This window comes from Coturnix japonica, chromosome 2 (assembly GCF_001577835.2).
Source record: "Coturnix japonica isolate 7356 chromosome 2, Coturnix japonica 2.1, whole genome shotgun sequence".
NCBI classification, from domain to species: Eukaryota; Metazoa; Chordata; class Aves; order Galliformes; family Phasianidae; genus Coturnix; species Coturnix japonica.
This window is the reverse complement of record NC_029517.1, coordinates 5742015-5764683: the sequence shown is the minus strand read 5'-3', so window position 1 is coordinate 5764683 and position 22669 is coordinate 5742015. Positions and strand designations below refer to the sequence as shown.

The 22669-nt window shown below is 42.2% G+C and overlaps 1 protein-coding gene and 1 long non-coding RNA gene across 2 annotated transcripts in view; one reads left to right on the top strand and one right to left on the bottom strand.

Moving 5' to 3' along the window:
• Nucleotides 1-3080: 3080 nt before the first annotated feature.
• LOC116653001 lies at nt 3081-4766 on the bottom strand. The gene is made up of 2 exons (XR_004306323.1): nt 4574-4766; nt 3081-4485 (listed from the first exon to the last, which is right to left on the bottom strand). It is a non-coding gene; the product is annotated as an uncharacterized LOC116653001 (long non-coding RNA).
• Nucleotides 4767-4787: 21 nt separating this feature from the next.
• PRKAG2 (protein kinase AMP-activated non-catalytic subunit gamma 2) overlaps nt 4788-22669 on the top strand; it is a 154288-nt gene continuing 136406 nt past the window's right edge. Inside the window, exon 1 of the mRNA XM_015852865.2 lies at nt 4788-5012. Coding sequence (XP_015708351.1) covers nt 4914-5012 — 99 coding nt within the window. The 5' untranslated portion in view covers nt 4788-4913. The remainder of the gene's footprint in view (nt 5013-22669) is intronic.

Sequence of the window (22669 nt, the reverse complement as noted above, 5' to 3'; positions counted from 1 at the left end):
ATAGGAAGTAAACCTACTGCAAAAATGAGGAAGTCAATACAACTTGTACTCCATAACAACAAGATTTTGCTGTGCTCTCCCTTCAGTGCTGAATACCCAGAGGAAGACTGTTTCCTGCTGAAAGCACTTAGACTGGCCCAAAATAGGGTTCTAAGTGGTTACCAGTTACAGAGGTAATAACTGTTTTTTTCTTGTTAGTCTTCATTTTGTGGGAGGGCATTCACTAGAAAATACTCAGAGATCTGTGCCAGTGAGCCTCTGAAGATCAATGTTTGCTGCGCTTTGTGCCTTCTACGTGATATTTTGTACCCTTCCTAGTGGCATCACAACTATAGAGTCCTCATCATTGACAGAACATAATCAATTATTGGTTCTTTTTGGTTTTGTTGTTTATCTTCAAGGGCTAGACTTTCTCCTTGAGCCATTTACTTAACTCCCTTTTCATCCTACATGTTATCCACTGGCCTCATGCACACCTTTACATTGTTAGCTCTTCATTTTCAATTTTATACTCTGAAGGCCAGGTTTGCACAATTAGATATAACCTAAAGTTCTACGGAGGAAAAGTTAATAATTTCAATGAAGCTACACTTCATTGAGCCCAAATAGCTACATAATCTGTTTGGAGCTGGTTGGAGCCAGAGTAGGGAGCACCTTTATCATCTACGGTCATCTTTAGACATTTGTTACTTCTAAAACTCTTCTGATAAGGTTTTAGACTATAATCTTAAGAACCTCCTCCAGCTGTTTGTAGATATTTCTAAACAAAAATTCTTTCTGGAATTAAATTATGTAACTATAAATCTTCCCTTGCTGTCATTTTTTTTTGCCATTTTCGAACACTGAGAGACCTAAAGCAATTGTCTTTACTTTAGAATCTCTGAAGTGAAAAATGAAATGCCTTAAATCTACATTATAAGTATATACTTCTTTTGGAATTACGTTGTTGCTATGGCAATACACAATCTTCGGTCTTAAGCTGGATGTATCCAGTGCCATTCACATGGCAGAATGATTTGTTTGTAATTATGACCCTTGGTACCTCCAGCATTGCACACCTCAGTGCGATGTGAGTAACATAATAGGACACTGTATTTGTCTCTTCAGTGGAAGTGGTCTACTGAGAGGCTTGAAAAAGGCTGAGGAGCAGCTTGATTGCAAGGAATCTATGCATGCAGGGAAGCAGGTGTGTAACACTGCCAGCCTGTCAGTGCTGGTCCAGGGTGCAGACCTCAGATATAGCTTTCATGTCCTAAGGCCATTTGGTGTAGCAAGGCTTGGAGAGAAATTCTCTATCTGAAACAGAGCAGCTCTGTCCAAACTTCCTAGTAGGAACAATCCCTGACCAGTGTTAATTCCTGAACTGTGACTGGACAGAATCTTGGAGAATTGTAGTTGGCCCAAACCAAAAGTGTGTAGAGACTGCATAAATAGGGCAGTCACAGCGCCACTTTTCCAACTGGAAAAGAAAATAAAAGGCAGACTCCTGTTGAAGCCTATTGCTACTGCTATGTGTTCATTTACAGGAGGTACCCTGCTTATTGGAAAGGGCTGCCTGGCTCTCAAGACCAACAGAGGCTGTATGAACCCTGAAAAATCAGCTGCAAGGCCCTTTACTAAGCTGTACTTTCTATGCAGAGATGATATCAATCATGCTATTGTCATTTTGCTTTTATACTGTAGCAATGCAAGTGAGAACCTGAACAGGTTTGTGTACCTGGCAGTATTATGGTAGTGTAGGTCATACATGCAGTTGCACTTGTCCTTGTGGTGTCAGTGCTGTGGAGTTTGTGGGCAATTTTGGAAGCACTGATGTTGTGAAGATGGACAGCAGACATGGCAGCTGGCAAAGAGGGATCCTCCTGCCAGCCCTTGCACTGGTGTCTCTGCTATTCTACACACCCATTTCACGGGCCTGCACATTTCCAATGAAGACTCTTGAAACTTCTTAATATCCAGGATCAATTCATGCTGAATCAGGGGGTGAATCATCTCCAGAATGACTGACACACCAGCAGAAATGATGTGACAGAGGAAGAGAGCTGTAGGGCAGGATGGTTTAACCTGAGCAGTAGCTTTGCAACAGCACTGTTTGCAAGTGGTAAGAGGGAATTTCTTTCAGTAACTACTTGAGCTCCAGCTGGCATTTGCCAGCCCAGGGAGAAGCACAGGCACCTGACCACGCAACCTCTCTTTCACATAAAGAACTGCCAGTCTTTGTTGTTGTTATATTGTCCCACTGGGGACCAGACATTTCTCTCATTAACCTCATTATCTCACCTTTGTCCAACCTGCTTTCCTGGAGAGCTTGTAGTTTCTCCTGCAGATTTCCCTATAGAAGTCCATTCCAATTGCAGTTTTTGCTGCAAACAATGCAGTTTATGTGTCTGCAGATATTTCCTCATGTTGACTGTATGTTAGAAAGCCCTTCAATGTGATGAGGTCTGAATGTAGAGGGTGAGAGTGAGTACAGGCAGGCAGGTGTAAGCGTGTGTTCTCCCTGGTTTCTGTGAATGCAGTACTCCATCCTGCATCATGTTAATTACATTGTGCTTTTGATTAAATTAAGGAGCCCTAGAGAGGGGGGTCAAATTCAATCCAATAAATGTGTTGAGCTGGAACTATCAGCTTTAAGAAAGCTTGGGAAATGGATCGGAGAATAGGAGAAAAATGGAAGATGATGCGGAGGGATGAGAACAAGAAGTGGAATTTGAAGGAATGGAGAGAATGGGAGCAGAGAGGGACAGGAGGAGGAGAAAGTGCAGAGATGTAGACAGAAGGTATTTAAAAGAAAGTAGAGAAGTAGCTGCAATGAAGCATTGCGGGTACTGGAATACCAGATGCTGGCGACAGCCATTCAAATTCTTGGGCATCCAGACACCAATCCATGATTTTCATGGGCTTTTCCTTAAATCCTGCAAGATTTAACTTACAAATGATTTATAGATGGAAATGGAGCCCCCAAAATAGGATTTCTGTAGGTTTTCCTGTTAGTGGCTGCAAAATACTTCAGGTATGAAAAAAACTACCTGAAACACTCACAGTAAGTTTAATATTTACAGAAAGAAAGAGAACAATAGTTATTTTCACAGATAGCTTTATTCTGTATGAAGCATATGGCTGCTTGGTAATATAGCTAACAGCAAGTTTGAATGTGGGTTTTAAAAACACCAGCAACTCAGATCCTTTTCCCCATGCACCAACTACAGCTGATACAAGCAAGGTTTAAAGCAAAGTTTTATGGTTATTTCGCAAACTTGGGACATTGTGATCTGGTGACATTGTTACCGAGCAGTTCCATTTCTGGGTCTGCTTCCTTCCATGGCATCCTGTAGGGATGTATGGGACAGTTGCATGTCACAGAATCATAGAACAGTTTGGGTTGGAAGAAACCTTAATGCCCATCCAGTCCCAACCCCCTTCTATGGGCAGAGCTGCCCCCCATCAGCCCAGGCTGCCCAGGGCCCCATCCAGCCCTGAGTCCTCCAGGGATGGGGCACTCACTGCTTCTCTAAGCATTAAAGAAGAGGCTTCATATCTTTATCTGTATGATTTTAGAACGATGATTGCAGATCATACACCCAAATTAGCTTTGCATCTGCTAATTCCTGAGACTTCCAAAAGAAGGAAAATAAATCTGAGCTTTATTGTTTCTCCAAGATAGCCATCACTTTTCAGTTTTTCCTCAGTAGATAAGGAGAATGCTATGGAAAACACTGTTCCCTCATCCCCACTACCTATAAATCATGGTTTTATAGGGTCTCATGAGGTTTGTTTGCTGTGATTACAGTGTACACTCTGTGAACATGCGGATGCACAGCTTTGAATCCAGCAAAAATCTGCATTTAAATGATGAGAGCAAAGATGTGGGGGCAGCTGCGGGGCAGGCTGGGTGTGATTGATTGCCGACTGTGCACACCTGTAGTGTAGGAAAGAAGTTCCTAAGGGGGAGAAGAGCCGCTTCTATAACTAAAACTTGTAGCTTGATCTAGAATACCCGGCCCTAAGCAGATGGAAGCCGAGGGCTGCTGTAAGGCAGGGACCCCGAGCTTGGATTTGCTGCGCGGAGCTCAGCCCTGGGTGCGGAGCATCGCCGCGGTGAATCGCCTTCGGAACACGTTTCGTTTCTCGATACTCTGTAACACGGAAATCCTTTGCCTGAAGGGTGCGATCTGCTCCTGTCCCTCGGCTGACTTTCACATTGGAGGACTTCTGGGGCGGGCAGGAGTTGATAAAATGCCGTCCGGGAGCGGAGCGGGGCCCTCCTGGCCCGGCTCCCCGGGCACAGCCCCGCTCCCCGCACACTCGGAGGGGCTGCCGGAGCAAAGTTGGGCTTTTCGCTCTCTCTTCACTTCCTGTAGAGCCGCCCGAAGCTTTCGGCAGCGCCTGTGCACCTCCTCCCAACCCACGGGGCTCTCTCTTGCTTCAGCCCAGCGTGGAGCTCCGCAGAGCGGCCACGCAGCCCGCGGTACGAACCCCTCCGACCTTTGGATTTATATTTAATTTTTATTATTAACTTTGGAGTTAATTTCTCTCAAGGACAGCGCGACAGAAGGGAAGGAAACTTTCTTACCCCCCTCCTCCCCCTCAGGACCCTCCGGATACTTCTGAAAGGGCGAGAAGCAAAGCGAGCAGCGCTGCTGAGGGCATCTCCCTATCCAAAGAAGGTCCCCCTGACACCTCGCTGCTGGATTAAAGGCTGGAGCTGCAGAAACTCCTCCCCTTCCCCCCTGCTTCTTCCACCCCTCCTCCGCCGCCGCCCCCCCGTTATTTCCTAAGACCATTAAGAAAAAAAAAAAGAAAGAAAAAGAAATTAAGGAGCACGGAGTGACTGCGGCCGATGGGACAGTGGGGATAAGTGGAATAGAGCCCACCTCTCCGGGCTCGCCGTCCCGCAGCGCGGAGGGGACGGGATGGGCAGCACTGCCATGGACACCAAGAAGAAGGAATCCTCCGGCAGCGGCAGGAGAAGCTCCGGCCAGAAGAAGCTCATGTTGCGAGTGCACATCCCCGTAAGTGGCTCCCTGCTCTCCCTCCCCTTGGCAGCCAGCGGCGTTGTTTTTCCCTGACATGGGGCTGGAGGCATGGAAAGGTGTTTGTGCTGTCGGTATCGAGGGCTGTAGGTTGGGGTGCTGATGCACCCACCCCAGCATCCTCACTTGTGGATCTGGGAACTGTCCTTGCCTTGTGGTTGACAGAGTGCGTTTTGTCCGACTGTTCCGTGTCTCAGATCCAATCTGCATCTGAATCTCCCCCGGCACGGGGACCCAGGGCTCCCTCTGGTTTTGTCCTACACGGTCTGTTTGTTGCTGAAGAGTCAGGAGCAGTCGTATGGCCACGCTGGAACAGACAAGTGAGCCACGCACTCGTGCCCCAACTCAGTTTTAGGCTGTATGTCCACACAGTAAGGAAACATGCAAGAATCTGTGCTGTATATGTACCAAATAATCTCAGACCAGAAGTTTCTTTCTGTTCCCAGTGAGTGCTCAGAGGCTGCTTCATTATGTGAGCCTGCCGAGTTTACATCCCTTCTGAAACTTTATTATTGCTTTTTTGTTGTTTGCTTGCTTTTGTTATTATTTTACTATCAGGGCATACTTGTTATCTATGTACCTATTGAGTTGTTTCATTCTTAGTACAGACATGGTTTTGCTTCTGGCAAGAAATGCCTGATATCTTTTCTGTGCAGTCTCTTTCTTTGTTGAATATATATTTTTGTATTTAATCTCATCATATAAAAGTGGGAAATAGTCCTGCTCATGTGTGTGCCAGGACACTACGGAGCAAAGAGGTATTTGTAAGTTTTTCCTTTCTTTTAGAGAGAAATAAGAAGTCAAAAGAAGTGCATTAGGTCTTGAGCGTGTGGAATAAGATGGAGGAGCAACTCACGGCTCTTCTGCAGATTTCGTTTTTCTCTGGAGAGGAATGCAAGCCCAGGAGCCTAAGCCAAATTTCTGCTGCTCTGTTTGAGTGCACTTAGTGCTGGGAGAGATGGGTCTAATGTGGTGCTGCTGTGCGTTTGTGATGGGAGTTTTTGAGCATTAATCTTTGTCATGTAGTACTTTGCAGCTGAGGTTTCTTAAGCCTATAGGCATATTTCTTCACGAGTGTTAATTCAGTTCTCTCTTGGATGGAACATCATTAGTCCTGGACCTTAATTTTTTGTGTTTCTTTATGGTTTCATTTCTTTGCTCTTCAGTCTGTCATTGAGCTACTGGTGGTTACTCAGACACAAGCCTGATACCACACCAAAGCCCACATGAGTTTTATTGTTCACCCAGTTGGGAGCAGTTTGAGACCTGGTAACAAAGCTTCCATCCCTCCTTCTTATCCTCCACATACGATCCTTCTGTTCCTTTCTACATTATTTTATCATTCACAAATTGAGTGATCGGGCCCAGATCCTTACAGGTAGTGCTCTCCTTTTTGGTGGTGTTCTGTTATCTGGCAGTTTAAGTGTGACTGTGCTGTAAGAAAGAGCATTTTTGTCATTCTCCTCATTTGACAGTGGAATCTGCATTTGAAAAGATCCACTTAGACTGTGGTTTTTTTTTTTCTCTTTCATAACGTTTTCTTGGCTGTTGTTTTGAAGCATCATTCCTATTATTTCAGCGGCGCCTGTCAGTGTATCTGTAGTTGTCAAGGGAGCTTTCACCAGACAGTCATTTTTATTTTGTTCATCCTCTTCTTTGTTTTGCTGTACAATCGTGTTTATTGCTGAGACATGTAATTCCTGCTCATTGAGATCTACAAATTACAAACCCGAACGGTCTGAACAGGAAGACAGAGAGGAGTCAGTTGCAGGAAGACAGAAAGGTGCTGTTGTGATGCAGGCTGTCCTAAAGGATCTTTATGGACCGTCTAGAAATTCTGACTTAGAAAGTGATGACAAATACTGTGAAAAAGAAAGGTGAATAGCGCAAAATGCACAATGTCTGGGTTAGAAAGTTGTGGAATATTAGGCATGTCTGAAATAAAAACCTGTATGCTTTCCTTCCATCTCCTACTCAATCTTATCTCTTTTGGTTGGCCCCTGACAGTGGGAAAAAATACCAATTTAAGAAAGCTGGTTTTGTGTCTTGCAGCACCCCAGGGTATTTCTCAGGTACATCTTTCTTGAGCAAGAGCATTGAGACATTATAAAAAAGTCTGACAACACTCTAGTTTAACTTTCTTTTTGTGTTGAATCTCCTTTGGGACAAGTCAGTGGTGCCCAGGCTTTGCTTTGGGGAATGGCGGTAGACCTCTAAGTTTCTGCTAGTTGAGTCTTCTCAACTTGTCATTCAGTAACCAAGAATAAAATTGGGGGTGGGGGGGAAGGCTCAGTGTTCTGGTGGCATGGCAGGGAAGTATTTGCTGAAGTGCTGGACTGACTGAACAACTTTTTAGTTCCTTTGTTGTTCTCTTTGAAATGCATGACTACTAACTACTGATTCAGATGGACTGTAATATGACCATGGGAGCCTTTGTGGGGTAGCAGTAATGTCAACCTCTGCCTTTCCCAGCAGTGTATTTTAAAGCCTTGAATTTAGAAATGCCTAAGTGGAAAATTGTGATCCATTGCCATTGAAATCTATTACAGATTTGGATACAACTCCTTGCTCTCTAGATGTATCACATCTTAAAGGTGAAGACATTTGCATTATAGAATTCTTTTTTAAGCCATTAGAAGATAATGCTTCCACATTGCTTTGAACATTTTAAGAACTCTAAGATGGGATGCAATTGTCTACTGAGTAGGAAGGAGCTCACCATGGTGAGATCAGCATGTTCTTTTGTCATCTTGCAAAACTGATCTGTTCTAGCATTAATATTATCATTCTAATCCCATGTTGCTATAAAAAGGAGAGATTCCGCTCTTGCTTTCTTTCTATTACAGCCAGGATAGTTCAGTCGGTACCAACAAAGTCCTGTTGTGTTTACACTATGGCAGCTGAGAGCAGAGCATGTCTCAAGAGCCTCACCATGTCAAGCTTCAAGCACCTGCTGCTCCCAGCAGGTGAGAATTGCAGAACATTGGCACTTCCTTGGTTTGTACCCAAATATGTCACAAGGTGACATTTAATGCTAAGAAACAAAGAGGTTGGTTTTTTGTTGTGGTTGTTGTTTTTTGTTTGTTTGTTTGTTTTTTTCCATTATAAGGATAAAAATAACATCTGCACATAAATGTGAAAACATCTTCTTTCAGTCCAGTGATGTGGCCATTGTCCCCGATACTTCAGCCCTTTCAACAAAGCAATGTGCTACAAGCAGGCTCTGGAAGACCTTTATTATCAATGTCACACAAGCATTTCTGTACACTCTAGCATATTCCTTTGTCATCTGCTATATTTTTGAGCAGATTCCTCAATTTGCAAATTGATTCCAGGCCTGTTGTAATGTTGGTATGCCAGGCTGAAACATCAGATGGCTTAATATTTTCTAACATGAGAAGTTACAGCGATGTTCTGACAGCTAGTGTTGGCTCAGGGTCTGCTCCTCCATCTTGCTTGCCACACTTGCAAAGTCATTAATGACTGCATGCCTAATAAAGCACTGTGAAATGACTTTGTTCAGTGACAGTTTTTTCAGGTCTCCTGGTGATTGTTGGTTGGGCTGGTGAGAACTGCACTTAAATCTAAGGAATGCTTTAGAAAGCTGCAGATATGAATTAAGGTGGTTGGTTCTTTCAAAGAAGATGAAGGAATCAGCTTTCAATGTGATCAAAGAGTGAAAAAAAAGTGTTACTTTTCTTGTGAAGAGGAGGTGGAGGGAGATGGGGATAAAGAGGAGAGAGAAATGTTTCCCTAAAATTAAATCTGCAGCTGTCCTCCCTCTTGCTGTCATGGGGCAGACTCTGAGATGTCCTGAATTTCTGTGGCCTTGAAGTTTAAATTTGGACTCCTGCCTAAAGGGCTGACATATGAAGCATCTGAAGAAGGCAACAGGTATTTGCTTAGGAGCTTTGAGGCTGCACTTTGAATCTATCTGAAGAATAAAGGGTTCCTGTTTGCAATCAAAATAGTTGCCACTGGAATTAGAGAAGCTGATAGTGTTTTTAGTTTTAAAGCATAACACAAAGTGGTCATCATCTTATTGAAAAGTACTGCTTCTTTAAAACATCCCATTTCTGATAGGAGGTTCTACTCCTAAATTTTCTCATCCTCCTTCCGTTATTTATCCCTAAGATCCCTGTGAGGTCTGTGAGATCAGAGGAAAGAAGTGAACTTCGTTGTTTTACTGAGTCATGAATGTAAAAGAAACCTTACAGACGTGGATCTTGAGACTTGGTTCCCTGGAATGTTATTCACACCATGCTTGTATTGGGAATTACTGAAATAGAAGGAAATGTCATCCTCCTGGAGGGATCAGGAGTAAGCAAAGGACTTCTCAAGGTGAACTCATGATTTCATAGTCCTTTGCCAAAGAGGATTCATGTTGTTAAGTGTTAATTAACTTTTAATACTTCCCTTCATGTAAGGTCAGTCACTGTATTTTTTAGAGCCCAGGTGACATGGCACCATGTTACATCTGCTGCTGTGAGTCTCTTCCTAAAAACTCAGCTAAAAAGCTTTTCAATCCTTTTCTCATATGCCAGTCTAAGAATATCAGGAAACTAGATGCATTCTTTCCTTCTCTTGAATCATTTCCAGTAGCATCTTGTGGTTAACATGTACCCATATTAACACAGACTGAGAGGTTCCATCATCTTGCTTGCAGATCTGCAGGTCCATGTTACACCCAGTTTCATGTGGTAGCTGCTCAGAGGTGACTGAAAGCAGAATTTAGTCTTGAAGACCAGGTTAAACAATTGTGTTAATGATGCATGTGTAGTCATAAAAGTTGGCTGATGTGCCCCTCTGCTGGCTCAGCATGGCTAGTGGGAAAGGAAAGGAGAAAGTAGTAGAAATTCAAAACAATGTCAGCATAGTTGTTGGTAGGCCAAATTATGGGCATACGCATTGAACGGAGTGCACTTTTAATTGTCAGCATTTGAAGAAAAGCTGAATTTATATCAAAAGGTGCTCCTTTTTCCATAGGGAAAATTGAGAGAGCAGAGCCGGTTACAAGAAGAATGAAGAACATGTCTGTCTGGCATAAAAATAGACCTTTTGTGGACTACACGACCCTGGGCTGCTCATCAGGCTTTGACAATTAGCCTGCTTTCAGAGCCTGACCTGGTTGCAGATGTCTGCTGTCTCAATTTTCTACTGTTGTTTGCACTGCAGACACATCAGAGAAAGCACCGGGGCCTGACAAGTAGGGACAGTTGTGTACATCCTAAAAGACAAAAAGGGAAAGTAGCTTGAGTATCTTTTGCTTGTAGCTGGAATAATCTTATGTATACACCAATATAAGATGTAGTCAATAAAGATACAGTGTTATTGGTGGTTTGGTGATGCAGGACTGCGCTTCTACTGAAATACCTCCAGTATTAGCAGTGAGTTGAAATGGTGTAAAAGAGAATTTCTGCTGCAGACTGATTTTTGTGTTTTTTCTTTAGGCTGGTTAGGGTTTGTAATGTAATGCGTCCATTTACTGTTTGCTTCTGTAATTGCTCACATAAAGCTACATACAAAATCTTTATAGCGGTAAATTGCATTATGTAAGCATGACTTACTGGGATGCATAGCAAATGCATAGCAGTCGGTGCTTCATGGTTGTCATTTATATCACATACTGTGACTGTTCAGACCTTTTGGTCATTATTACACAGGGAGCTGAGGATCTTCTGTTCCAAAAACAGAACCTATGTCATAAGCTGAAGTCTTAATCTATTTTTGCAGGCAGGGTGATAGAGCTATATACCCATTTTAAGCTGCTGGAGAGCATATTCGTAGATCTTGAGTTTCATTAGGAGGAAATGTGTGCATTATAAATATTATCTGCTGCTCTGTGAAACCTTTATCATCATTTATTTACAACAGGTGTCGGGCAATTTGCCGTTAAGTTTTCATGTTGGTAATGCTGCTGGAATAATGATGCTAAAATACCTTGTTTCTGGGAGCAGAGGAAAGATAAGCTACCACAGAGGTTGGAGTGTTGGAGTGCAGCACTACAAAACACAGGATTTTCCTGCCTGGTTCTAGACTTCCTATTGGTCTTTAATGAATCACTGTTGTGCAGGTCTGGTTTTCAGAAGGGACACTCGTGTTGATTCCTTTAGAAGAATTTGGGGACACATTTTCTATGGTGTCAGAGAAACCAATACCTGCTGAGGTGGATTAGGATTGAAGTGACTGCAGTTCCTTTTGGATTTGAATCCAAGGTTGTGGAAGTATTTCAATACAGACAAGCTCGGCTTAGAAAGGTATAGTTATAAGAATGAGATTGACTGAACAGATGCCATTAATATTTACTATAACTGCTGGGAAAAACAAATTGTTACCTGCATGACATTGATTTTGAATGGCCTCTGTACGGCGTATCCTGATGACTCCAGTTTTGCCACCTAGGCATGACGTTTGACAAATTTCCACAGATTTAGGACTGTTAAATTCCTTTAAATAACTGAGTTTTCAGTTAGCACCTCTGTGCTAAGCATATTGTCGGATGGGAATGAAACTGGGGACAGAATGCAAGGTAATCCCAGCAAGGCTTGTGGAAGACAGGGAGAGAAAGGAAGAGATTAGAAAAGCTGCCTAGTCAGTTGTTATCACAATACTTGTGGGAGCTTGCCAACTTCTCAGTAGAGCGTTGCATCTTCTGGAATGTAGTTTTCATCATGCAGTGTAATTCCTTCTGCATAAATTAATTAATTAGAGGGGGGTTTGCTGGGTCTGAGTATTAATCAGGGCTTCTGTGTTGGTAGTATGATCTAAATCAAGAAGCATGAGGAAAGGCAGTTCAAGGATAAGAGCATGAAATCATCACCAGGCTGTCTGAATCTCTGCTGCACTGACTCAGGTTGGACAGAGCACAGTGCTAGAAGTAAGTTTTGCACTTGTGAACCTTGAGACCCATAAATACTATTCCACCCACAGACTGCAAAACAGGAATACTTTTTTTGTATCACCTTTCCATCATTTAGACATTGTGGCTGGTAAACTATGACCTGCATTTAACTTATCAATGTGCTACACTGAAAGACTGCGTGGCTAAATGTTGAGCTAGATATCCATGCACACATGGGATATATAAGTTGGTAGAGACAAGCTCTGCAAAGGATTTGAAGACTTGAAAGGTGTTATGGAATGGAGGTATGTGAGAGGAAACGACATTGTCCCTGCAGTACTGATATTCAGTATGGTTGGAGTTAAACAATTTGTCCTGTGTTGCACATGAGCAGGAAGTTGCACTCGTGATATCTTGAAACCTAGTTAGTTCACCTTAATAATAACCCCATCCTGTTTCCTATAGTATTTTTCACATAAGGTTCCCTGTGCAGAACTGTGGTAGCAGTTACTGAAAGTATTTTTCCTCTTGCTTTTTAAAAAACAGTGTGAAGTTCAAGGATTCCAGTTTAATTTCTACACACAGTCATTCCGTGTTCTAAACTAACATTGTTTGGGCTCTTTTGACCACCTGTTCAGGAAGACCACAGAGGAGATTAGATAAGGCACATGACACTTCAGCATCCTAAGTGACACATCAATGGGTGTCACTCCATGTGGTTCATGTGGTTGTTAAAAGCTGTGAAAAATCAGGTTTTGTGTTTGTTCATTTGTTTCTGGATAGCTGGTGGCGCATCAGCTGTAGAGATCCCTCGACACAAAGTATCTTCAGCTTTTTATTGCGTAATCATCTATAAATGCAACAGGTTTTGAAGCATTATAAACAACACTGTACTAGTCATGTTCAACTAAGAGCACTTTCCAAAGAGTTTGCAGGCATCCTGTCTCTGTTCCCACAGTCCATTGACTTGTTCTTCCAGTTGCCTCACTTGGGTATTCCTCTCTTCTTCCACCAGAGTAGTGCAAGAAAGGGAATACCAGCATGGGCTCAAACTATTCTTCTTGGATACTCCCTCCATTAACACCCTATATTTGCTCAATGCTCAATACCAGCTCTATATTTTCAGTGGGAAAATGGAGAGCTTCTGCCATTTAAAAAGTTGAGCCAACAATGTTCATGAACGTAAGATTTATAATCTGAGATGAATGGGAGGTAAGAAACATTACTCAGCTCTTCTCTTTGTCCTTTTATTTCAGCTAGTTGATGTTAAAGGTAAACACTACTTTCGCAGGTTTCTTTTAGTTGGATGATGATTAATTATACATTTTCCTTATTTTTCTATCTTCTTGAGAATGACTGTATGGAGCTGTAAGCTATACAGAAGCAGAAGGGTACACGCCAACATTTTTCTTTATAAAGCAATACCAGTAATTAAAAAACTGTAATTACTTCAATTCTTTTTTCTTCATTGTGAATTTAAAGAGTTCTGGCTCCTTTTGCTGAAACAGACCTGTGGAGGCATCAGCAGCCGGAGTGCAGACATTGCTGTTAAATGAACAAGTCTGATTTTCATTTAAAGAGAACACATGTCTTACTTAGCCATGCACAAAAGCAGACCAGTCCCTGTTACTTAGGAAGGCAAAAATGTGTTCCACCTTTAGGTAATGCTCCATTCATCAGCTGTCCTATTGTACTTCTACCAACGCAAAGCAAGCTGCTGTTTGTTAGCTTGGCTTCATTAACACATGAGAATCCTCCTGTCCCATTGAGATAGTGAGTAAAACATGCCTTGAGATGCTTTCTTCAATATCTGACGTGATTCATTTTCATAGTGGGCACTGTCAGCTAACACAGATGAGCAGTGAAGCAGTAAGCCAAAGTAACTCATGCACTTTTGATGCCTGTCTGATTACAGTCAGATCCCCCAAACCCTAGAAGAACAGATTACTCAGGTTCACTTGAAATGCTGTTTGCAAGATTAATCCTAGAGAATAACATTAGGTGCTAAGAATGCTGGTAGTCCAGAGTTTAGGCTTTCATAAGATGTTAGGCACATCAGTTCCCCCTGTGGTATTTGGAGATCAGGAAGTCCTGAAGTACCTACATTTGAACATCAAGCCTTACATCTTTCAGGCTTTCAAGACACCATTCTTTCCATTCTGTTTTATGTATATGTGTTACCAATCAAAAGCTGCCTTTCCTACTTTTTCAACAAGCATTCTCTTGCACCTGATAGCAAAATAATAATTAAAAAGACCTCAACAAAAATTAACAAGAAAACAAGCTTGTTTTGTAATGGAACGGAGATGGAAAGTAATACCAGGAAGTAATTTTGGGAGAGATAAATAGCAGCTGCTCTCTTGATGATAAAGACTGAAACTGATACCAATACTCATGCAGCTCAGTCCGTTGTGACACACAAAGATGAAGTTATGTTTGATGGAGTGACCAACTACTACATGCAATGAAGACTTTATGAATCAGGGGTATGTGGATTTAGAAGCATTTGGAGATGCTGGAGCTCCTGCACTGTCGATATTGCTTTGTGGAGTGCTGCTGGTTGAGGTCACTGGGAAGAGAAGAGCAGACGCCTCGAGTTGGCAGAAGATGATGGGGGAACCAACTTTGTCTTTGAAAGGGGAAAGTGTTTGAAAAGAGACAAGGGGAAATGCTTTCACACTAAAAAAAGGAGAGGTTTATGTTGGATTTGAGGAAGAACTTTTTTATAATAAGAGGGTTGCAAAACTCTGGCACAGATGGCCCAGAAATATGGTGGATACCTTGTCCCTGAAGACATTCGATGGACTCTGAGCACCTGATAGAGCTGTAGGTGTCCTTGTCCATTGCAGGGGGGTTGGACCAGATGGCCATTAAGGGTCCCTTCCAACTCAAATGGTTCTATCATTCTATAAAATTTTGTATACGTATCTTCTGTGCAACACGTTATTGCTGTGCAACACATTATTGCCTTGCATGTGTTACAGTTGAAGTAAATGAAGCACACATCTAATTAGCAAGGACTGTTAATAGCAACAGCAGTGTACATGGATGTTGTTGGAGCACACGAGTTGAGCATCTGTGGACATTCATATGGAGATCACCTTCTCTCAGAAGAATGGTGAAGTCTTATTTCTGTGCACTTCAGCTACAAAGCAAGAGGCAATATTAACTGTATGCCTTAAAGGAATGTCCCTTTTCAGATAAGAAATTTCTAAGGGTTCATTCCCAGGGAGCAATAGTCTACCGTTAAGTTTTATGGTCTTGAATGTTCCATGCACTTGGCTGGGTTAATTTAAAAAACATGTAAGGACACAAGTGCAGTGCCTGTGTGTGTATGGGCGAAAGGAAGCTGCCCTGTGTGCAGCTGTTTACTATAAGCTGAATACTTTCAGTGTGCATGTACAAGCTGGCAAATTGCTCATGTTCCAGAAAAATGAACTGTGATGCAAAGTGCAATGGATATTTAATGATTTCAAGAAAAAAAAACCCACCCAAAACACCCCACATTATGAATTTGCTCCTACCTGATGTTAAAACATCTGGACTTAGTTTCTAGCTATGCTGAGATTATTTTCAATTTCATATCCTGTTTTAACGTCACAAAACAAATGGAACAGCGAGCTGACTTTGTGTCCTGACCTTTATGCTGTCATTCCTTCTTTCTTTCTTTTTGTCTTTCTTTTTTTTGTAAGATGAAGTGAATTAAAGCCCAATCACATGCGGCATGGTTAGACAGTCGGGCATATTGAGTCCTGCTGTCCAAGATGGTTGTAGCCTCGCCTAACTTTCTTGTCTCTGCTTCCCTGCATGCAGCTGTTGCTGTAGAGGAACTCTAAGTCATGTCACATCAAATAATGCATGGTCTTCAGAGCTCACGCAGGGGGGAGAAAACCCTGGGAACAATGTGAGCAGGCGCAGCCAGGCACTTCCACTAATTGTTGGTGTGGACGATGGAATACAAAAGCAGAAGGAGGGAGGGGGGAATGGAAATGTGTCTTAGTGTGGAAATGGCTGTGTGAAAACAAATATGCCTGGGCTTGCTCATTGGGAATGTACGTGTAGCGCAGGAGAACTCCCACAGCAGGAATCCTGTGCTCTAGTCTGCTCCTGCCAGATGAGTTTAGAAGCATTCTTTTTTCACTTACTGACCTGCAGAGGCATTTTTAGTTATCTGGGGATGTGGATTTTAGCAGCCATGAGTTGTGAGAGGTAGCAGCAATTTCCTGCTGGGCTGGCTTGAAAACATGCAAATTTTTTTGTTCTAGTTATCAAATACTGCTACATATTGGGAACATGGAATTTAAATGGATTAGCTATTAATGTAACATGCAAGTGGCATTTTGAAATACAGCATGCCAAAGCAGGTTCAGTGTCTAGGTGAATCCTGTCCGTACTGCGGCCTCAAAGTCAAAGCAGCCCAAAGCGCTTTGCAGATCAATTTTATAATGCATAAAATAGAATAAAATTATACATTCATGATTTTTATTTGTAATGAAACAAAAGCAGAATTTGCTCTCAAGAATTGCTGCAGTAAAATGTCTAACCTGTGTTTTCCTTAAGATTTGACAAGAATCAGGTAAAGGTGGTGATGGAGGGGTGACTATTTACTAGGACAAGCTGCAAAATGACATGGTTATCCTATACAGTGGTTGCTATAGAAAATAATGGACAGCTGAAAATAAACTTCAATAACTAGTGAAGTTATTGAGATTCAGACAGTGAAATGAGTGCATTTCTTCTTTGCTACACTTCAGCTGCACAGCAGAAGCCACCAGGTCTGTGCTTCATCTTCACTTTGCATCAGGGAAACACGGAGCTCAAGTGATGCACGAGGAAATTGCATGTTCACCTGTGCCTGACATCATTATCCTTATGCTGAACAGTCGGTGTTTTTGCAGTGAAATGTAACAACTGCAATTAGTAACTGACACCGTTGGTAAAAATCCAAACACTTACTTTATCCATTTACTAAATGAATTGCTGATGTCAAATTGAACTAAGAACTATTATGGAAGCAAGAGAAAAGGGAATAGCCAGCAGAAACACCAATTTGTTGATTATATAATGGACCTGTCATTAGTAATGTAATTATGCCAGTGCCATTTCTTCTCCTCCAAGACAGATACTTGTTCCCACCGGGGCTGATTGATGCTGAAGAGCAGCCCGATTATGCCATAGTGCTTTTTAAACAGCAAATGATAACGGAGTTAAGGAAGATTGAGAACTATTTACTGGTAGAAATATGACTGCTGATAGCACTGCAGAAAAGCAAGAACGTAGGAGGATATGATGGTTTATCCAAACAGTTAAATTTATCCCTTTTGAGTGGAAATTATTTAAATTACAGTTATTGTCAGGGCAGCCCTGAAGACTGATCATGGCTCAGAGCACAAACCAATTCCATCGTACAGAATTCCTCACAACAATTCATTGTGGCACTTATGTTTTGACAGGCAGGATTGGCCCTCAAGCCATTACCACTGCAGATATTTATTGCTGCAGTGAGGAAATCCGACTTCCTGGCACTGGACTGGGAACTTCACAGCGATCTCCTACATGTTTTTTGCTGACTAAGACTGATTTTGAACCTGTTGCCAAAAGATTTTAGTTTCTCAGTCTTCTTGCCAGTCTTCCAGTTTTCACATCAGATTGTTCTTTAAAAAAGCTCCTCGTTTTCTAATCCATTTATTTCTGAATGCCACTGTACCATGAGAAAAAAATAATAATAACAACATTTCTGAGCATCCTCCCATCCTCTGTCACTTCCAGAACTGCTGCAGTCAGTGGGGTCAGTGCTAAGAACCTTATTTCTGCATAAGGTTAAACTATTCAGGTTTCATTAGGGGTCTCTCGCAGGTGAGAAGGATGGGAGAGGGAACCACCACCACTTGTGAATGCTCTAATAGCCAGCACAGGTGCCAAAAGTATGGTGCCCCAACGAATACTTTGCTAATAAATACTAAAATCTGAGTGTGCCATTTATGAGGACTGTGCAAAATGGACAGTATGAGAGATGTGTGATGGAGATGGGCGAGTGAAACTGCGGCTGTGCTAATGCATGACTCACTCTCTCTGCTTCTTGTGTTACAATGGTAATTCTGTAGCTGTGATTTCTTCCAGTGGCCTAAATGGGAAAGCAGGTAAGTGGCTGAACTCAGTGTCAGACAGAAACCTGAAATATCTCAGTGTGCAATTTGCAGATGCCAGAATAGATACATTCAGCCTTTCTCTTTCACATCCACATTATGGAGACAAAGTACAAAAAGGCCCGTCAGAATTCTGACAGACTGGATTTTAGATAAATAGAGGCCTGGAAACAGTATGGATCATGAGATAGTTACAAGGCTAGCTGTGCTTTTAATGGATCTGTAAGTCATTTAAATTAAGTATGCCTCAGGGCATGGGCTGAAATTTTATGAATTCAAACTGTTTTCTGTTTCCCTAATACATGCTTTTGTATGTGCGGTACACATGCTTGGCGAGTTGTTTTATGTTGGAGTTGTTATGGTGGTTTGGTTAATGTCTTCTTTTCTGGACATCATGTTGGAGTTTATCATCATCTGTTTAATATGGAAAAAAATACATATTTTATCAGTCCCAGTTTGAGCGCAAAACTGATTCTGAGGAAAGCCTGACTTGTCTAAGAAGCTTCTAAAAGTTGTAAGGAAAAATGGTTTGTTTCTTTCTGACAATGAATTAAAATTAGGCCTTCAGAAGTCAGATTTTATTTTCCTAGTTATTTAGGCCTTTCAGCACAGCTGTCCATGGGTCTGATTGTGTCACTGTATAGGAGTGCTCAGAGGAGGGACCAGAATATCAGTGGAGACCTGGAACTTAGCGCTGGTGCCTGGAGCTGTGTCTGCCACATTGGTTGGGCTCTGCAAAATGCTGTAACATTAGGAAATAATGTATGATGTGGTTCTGGCTGTGGCCTTCATGTTTTCTTGCTCTTAAATCTTTATTTTTGGAAAGTTATATGTAAAGCAACGGCAGGCGGTGCAACATGTTTGTACGTTGTATGTATATTGACTAAGTAGAGCAGGTATTAATGTGCATCTTGTTTAGATCCAAGTGTATGCATTCCTTAAGCTGACCATAGAAATTCAGTCAAACATGAACTCAGCTATAGCTGGTAATTCATTAACAGAATCATCTGAAACTTTGGCCAAAGTTTGACCATGAATGTCTAATTTCCTCAACAGCTCCAAAATACACAGTTGATTTAGTGGTTAAAGCAAGTCTAGCTAGACTGCTAGCAAGAGAGCAACCTCCTAATGGCAAGCTTGCTTTATCTTGGATACAGCTGTGCTTCTCCTTCCATGTATCAGGACTAAAGATGAGAAGGATTTCCTCTTGGTAGTCTTTTCATAACACCCTCTCAATTTTGTTCTTGATCCTTAGAGGAACATATACTCAAAATGGGCACTTGCTCCACTGACCTTTTGGCACCTGGCTGCGTACAACAGACACGGAATTAACTCTGAAATTGTTACAAGCCTTCAAATATGATAATGATAATATGATAAACCTTTAGAAGTATTTTGTAGAATCATAGATAGCAGAATGGCTTGGTTTGGGAGGATCTTTGAAGCCTAATCATTTTCAGCCCCATTGCCATGCTTGTTTCCATCCACTGGATCAGGTTGCCTGGGTCCCCATTCAGCCTGGGCTTGATAGAATCACAGAATGCCAGGGGCTGGAAGGGACCTTTGGAGACCATCAAGTCCAACTCTCTGCTAAAGCAGTTCCTTAGAGTAGATTGTACAAGAAAGTGTCCTGGTAGGTTTTGAATATCTCCAGAGGAGGTGCACCCCAGGATACCATTGGCCTTCTTGGCCATAAAGGCACACTGTTAGCTCATGGCCAACCTGTTATCCACCCAAACGCCTACATCCTTGTCTGCAGAGCTCCTTTCCAATGGGTCTGCCTCTAACCTGTACTGATGCACATGGTTGTTCCTCCCCATGTGTAGAACTCTACACTTGCCCTTGCTGAACATCATGCGATTTCTCTACACCAAACTCTCCAGCCTTGCTAAATGGCAACAAGCCCAATTCCTTCAGTCTTTCTTCACATGAGCGGTACTCCAACCCTCTGAGCATCTAATAATACATTTTTCCATGTATGGCTGACATGTGGATAGCTCTGGACAGGGAGCTTTAGGTTTCACTGACACTTAGCAGTACAGGGAAGACCTGTGAAGGAATTTGAGAAAATTACATCGTCTGGAATATCTTACAGGGAGATCTTAAATCACCTACAAAAGTAAGTGTCAGAAATTATTTTCTAAAGCATCTTGAGATTTTGAATGGACACAAGCAGTTCACTTCTCTGTATCTAGAGAAAAAAATATGGTTTTATTTATTTCATTTAAACCCAAGTTCCTCTGCAGCACATTGTGCTGGCATTGTCTAGGGAACTGCCCATCCTGGTTTGGAGGGCAGAGTAATTCCGGGTGAACTATTAGTAGTATCAGTGCTTGAATTGCAGTGAACACAAAGTGTAAAATATCACCAATCTGACCTGAGAATTCTCAGTTACCTTCAATGTTCTAATAGTCACCAGTATCATCTTGTTATCCATATGCTATTCAGATTGTTCTCTGTAGATCACAGCTCTGATCAGTCAGCTGGACCCTCTAATAGCAACCTTCTGTGCACTCCAGTTTTTATTTATACCTTAAACACAGCCAGACCAGCTTTGTTTGAACTTGCCAAAGAAGTGGACTCCTGGAAGGTGTCCAGGTTTATATTGATTGGGGGTATTTGATTCAAATATTTGTTTTAAAACTCTCCTGAAAAGAAAATCTGGTGTCAGAGCCAACATAACGTAATAGCCTTAATGCACTGCCCTCTTGTATCTCCCTCCTTCTGCAAATTTCAATGTTTAGCAGAAATGTGTGAGTGCCTGTAAGTATCATCCTTTCTGCTTGAAAAGCAAAAATATGAAATGTAACTTGCCCAAATCTATAGCAAGATGGAAAACAGAGCCAAAAGGCTTCTTAGTCCTGTATGTCAGCTAAAACATCATGTCTAAAGCCAGATGGTTCTAGGTAAATCAATGCTGGCAGTGCTGATCCTGCACTGACTCTGTATAGAGCTTTCCGTGTGTAAGATCAGCAGTAATAGGACTCCATTTGGCTTCAGGGATTTACCTGTGATGAGGTTCACTGCTCTGCAAATAGATTTACATCCTTCTGCTGTGGATGATATGAGTTTGACCCAGCTAAGGCAAAATCAGTTAGTGCCATGAGCCTGTATCTCCCTATAAAGCATCCATTGCTTGCCATAGTTGTGAAGAAATAAGCCAGTATTTAACAAGGGCCGAGAAAGTAGAGCCTTGACTTAAGCTGAGCACAGCTGCTTGTTTGTTCCTTGGTTGTGCACAAGGGCAAGCAGCATTCTGGCATGTTCTTGGTTCCCTAAAAGCATTGCTGAGGGAGCAAAAGAAGTTACTCCCACTATTTGAACAGGCAGGTCACCAGGCTCTCAAAGTGATGGCAGCTGATGCCTCTGGAGAGCTGGCTATTCCCCAGGCCTTGGGGAGGGCTGAGGCAGATGCTGGGAAGGCTGCCCTCACAGTGGAAACTGCAGTCTGAACCTGGAAGTGCAGTGACAAATCAGTTCAGCTGTCTGCAGGGGAGGGGCTGGGCTTTATTTACCTGGTAAAAGTGGTCTGCAAGGTGAAAGCAGGGATTGTGGTAGTAGCGGCGGCTGGTCAGAACTCCGAACTGACAAAACCAATGTTGGTATGTTCCCTTTCCTAACTGCTTTCAGGAAGACTTTTTCCTCCCCTTTTCTCTCTCTGTCCTGTTTTGGTTGTGATCTCACTTTTAGAGCTTTCTTTTTGTGCTTTTCTTTTAAAGCTGATTACAAGCACGTTCTTTCAGATTTGCAGAACCATCACTGGTTTGCTTGTTTGCTTTTCAAGGCTATTCAGTAAGTTACTGAGATTATTATTGTTTCTTGGTTAATTTAGGTAAGTAGAATCATCTTGATACCATCTTAGAGCCATTATACAGCTCCTCACCAAATCAGGGGGTACTTCAGACCCTTGTCTAAGCAGATGAGATGTTTTTATGAACTGTATCCTGGTTTTGTGACACGCATGTGAATATATATGGGTGTGCCTGCATACACCCATATTTCCATAGGCACTTTTGCATATAATCCATGCGGCACATCTGAGGTGAGGCTTCCAAAATGCACAGAGCAAGGACTTCTTACAACAGGCCTGCCATGCTTTGCCATAGGCCTTGCTAAAAGCTATGGTTGGCATGCTCTGAGCACTGCAGCAGTTGCTCTCAGAGACACATTCACGTGTCGCATACCAGACTCTGCAAATTTGGGAAGTGGTCCAGAATTAACCTTCTTAATCATCCAATATTTCTGTGTTGGTCCTCAGGTTATACATAGAATGACTTTTTTTTCCAGATGTCAGTAGCTTTTTCTGGTCTTCCTTTCATCAGACCTCTGGGCTGTCTCTGTTCTGCAGACCTGTCAGCTGTGGGGCCTCCACAACAGAAGCAGACCTTCTTAAGCCTGGAAGAACTGCAAGTGATAATTATCCTTTCCTTTCTTGCTTGTTGTAGAAAATGCATAAAGCAAGATGGAGCCTTCCTTTAACCTCCCATTTAGTTCCATTTCCTAATTCTGTAGGAAAATCTTGGAGGCAGCTTCATTACGTCTTTCCTATAAAAAACTTCTTTAGCCTGAAGAGCCTTTATGGATTTTGGCCCCTTTGCTCTTGCTTGAACGTTGCTCTAGAGTGTCATTTTTCCCCCCTTCCTAATATC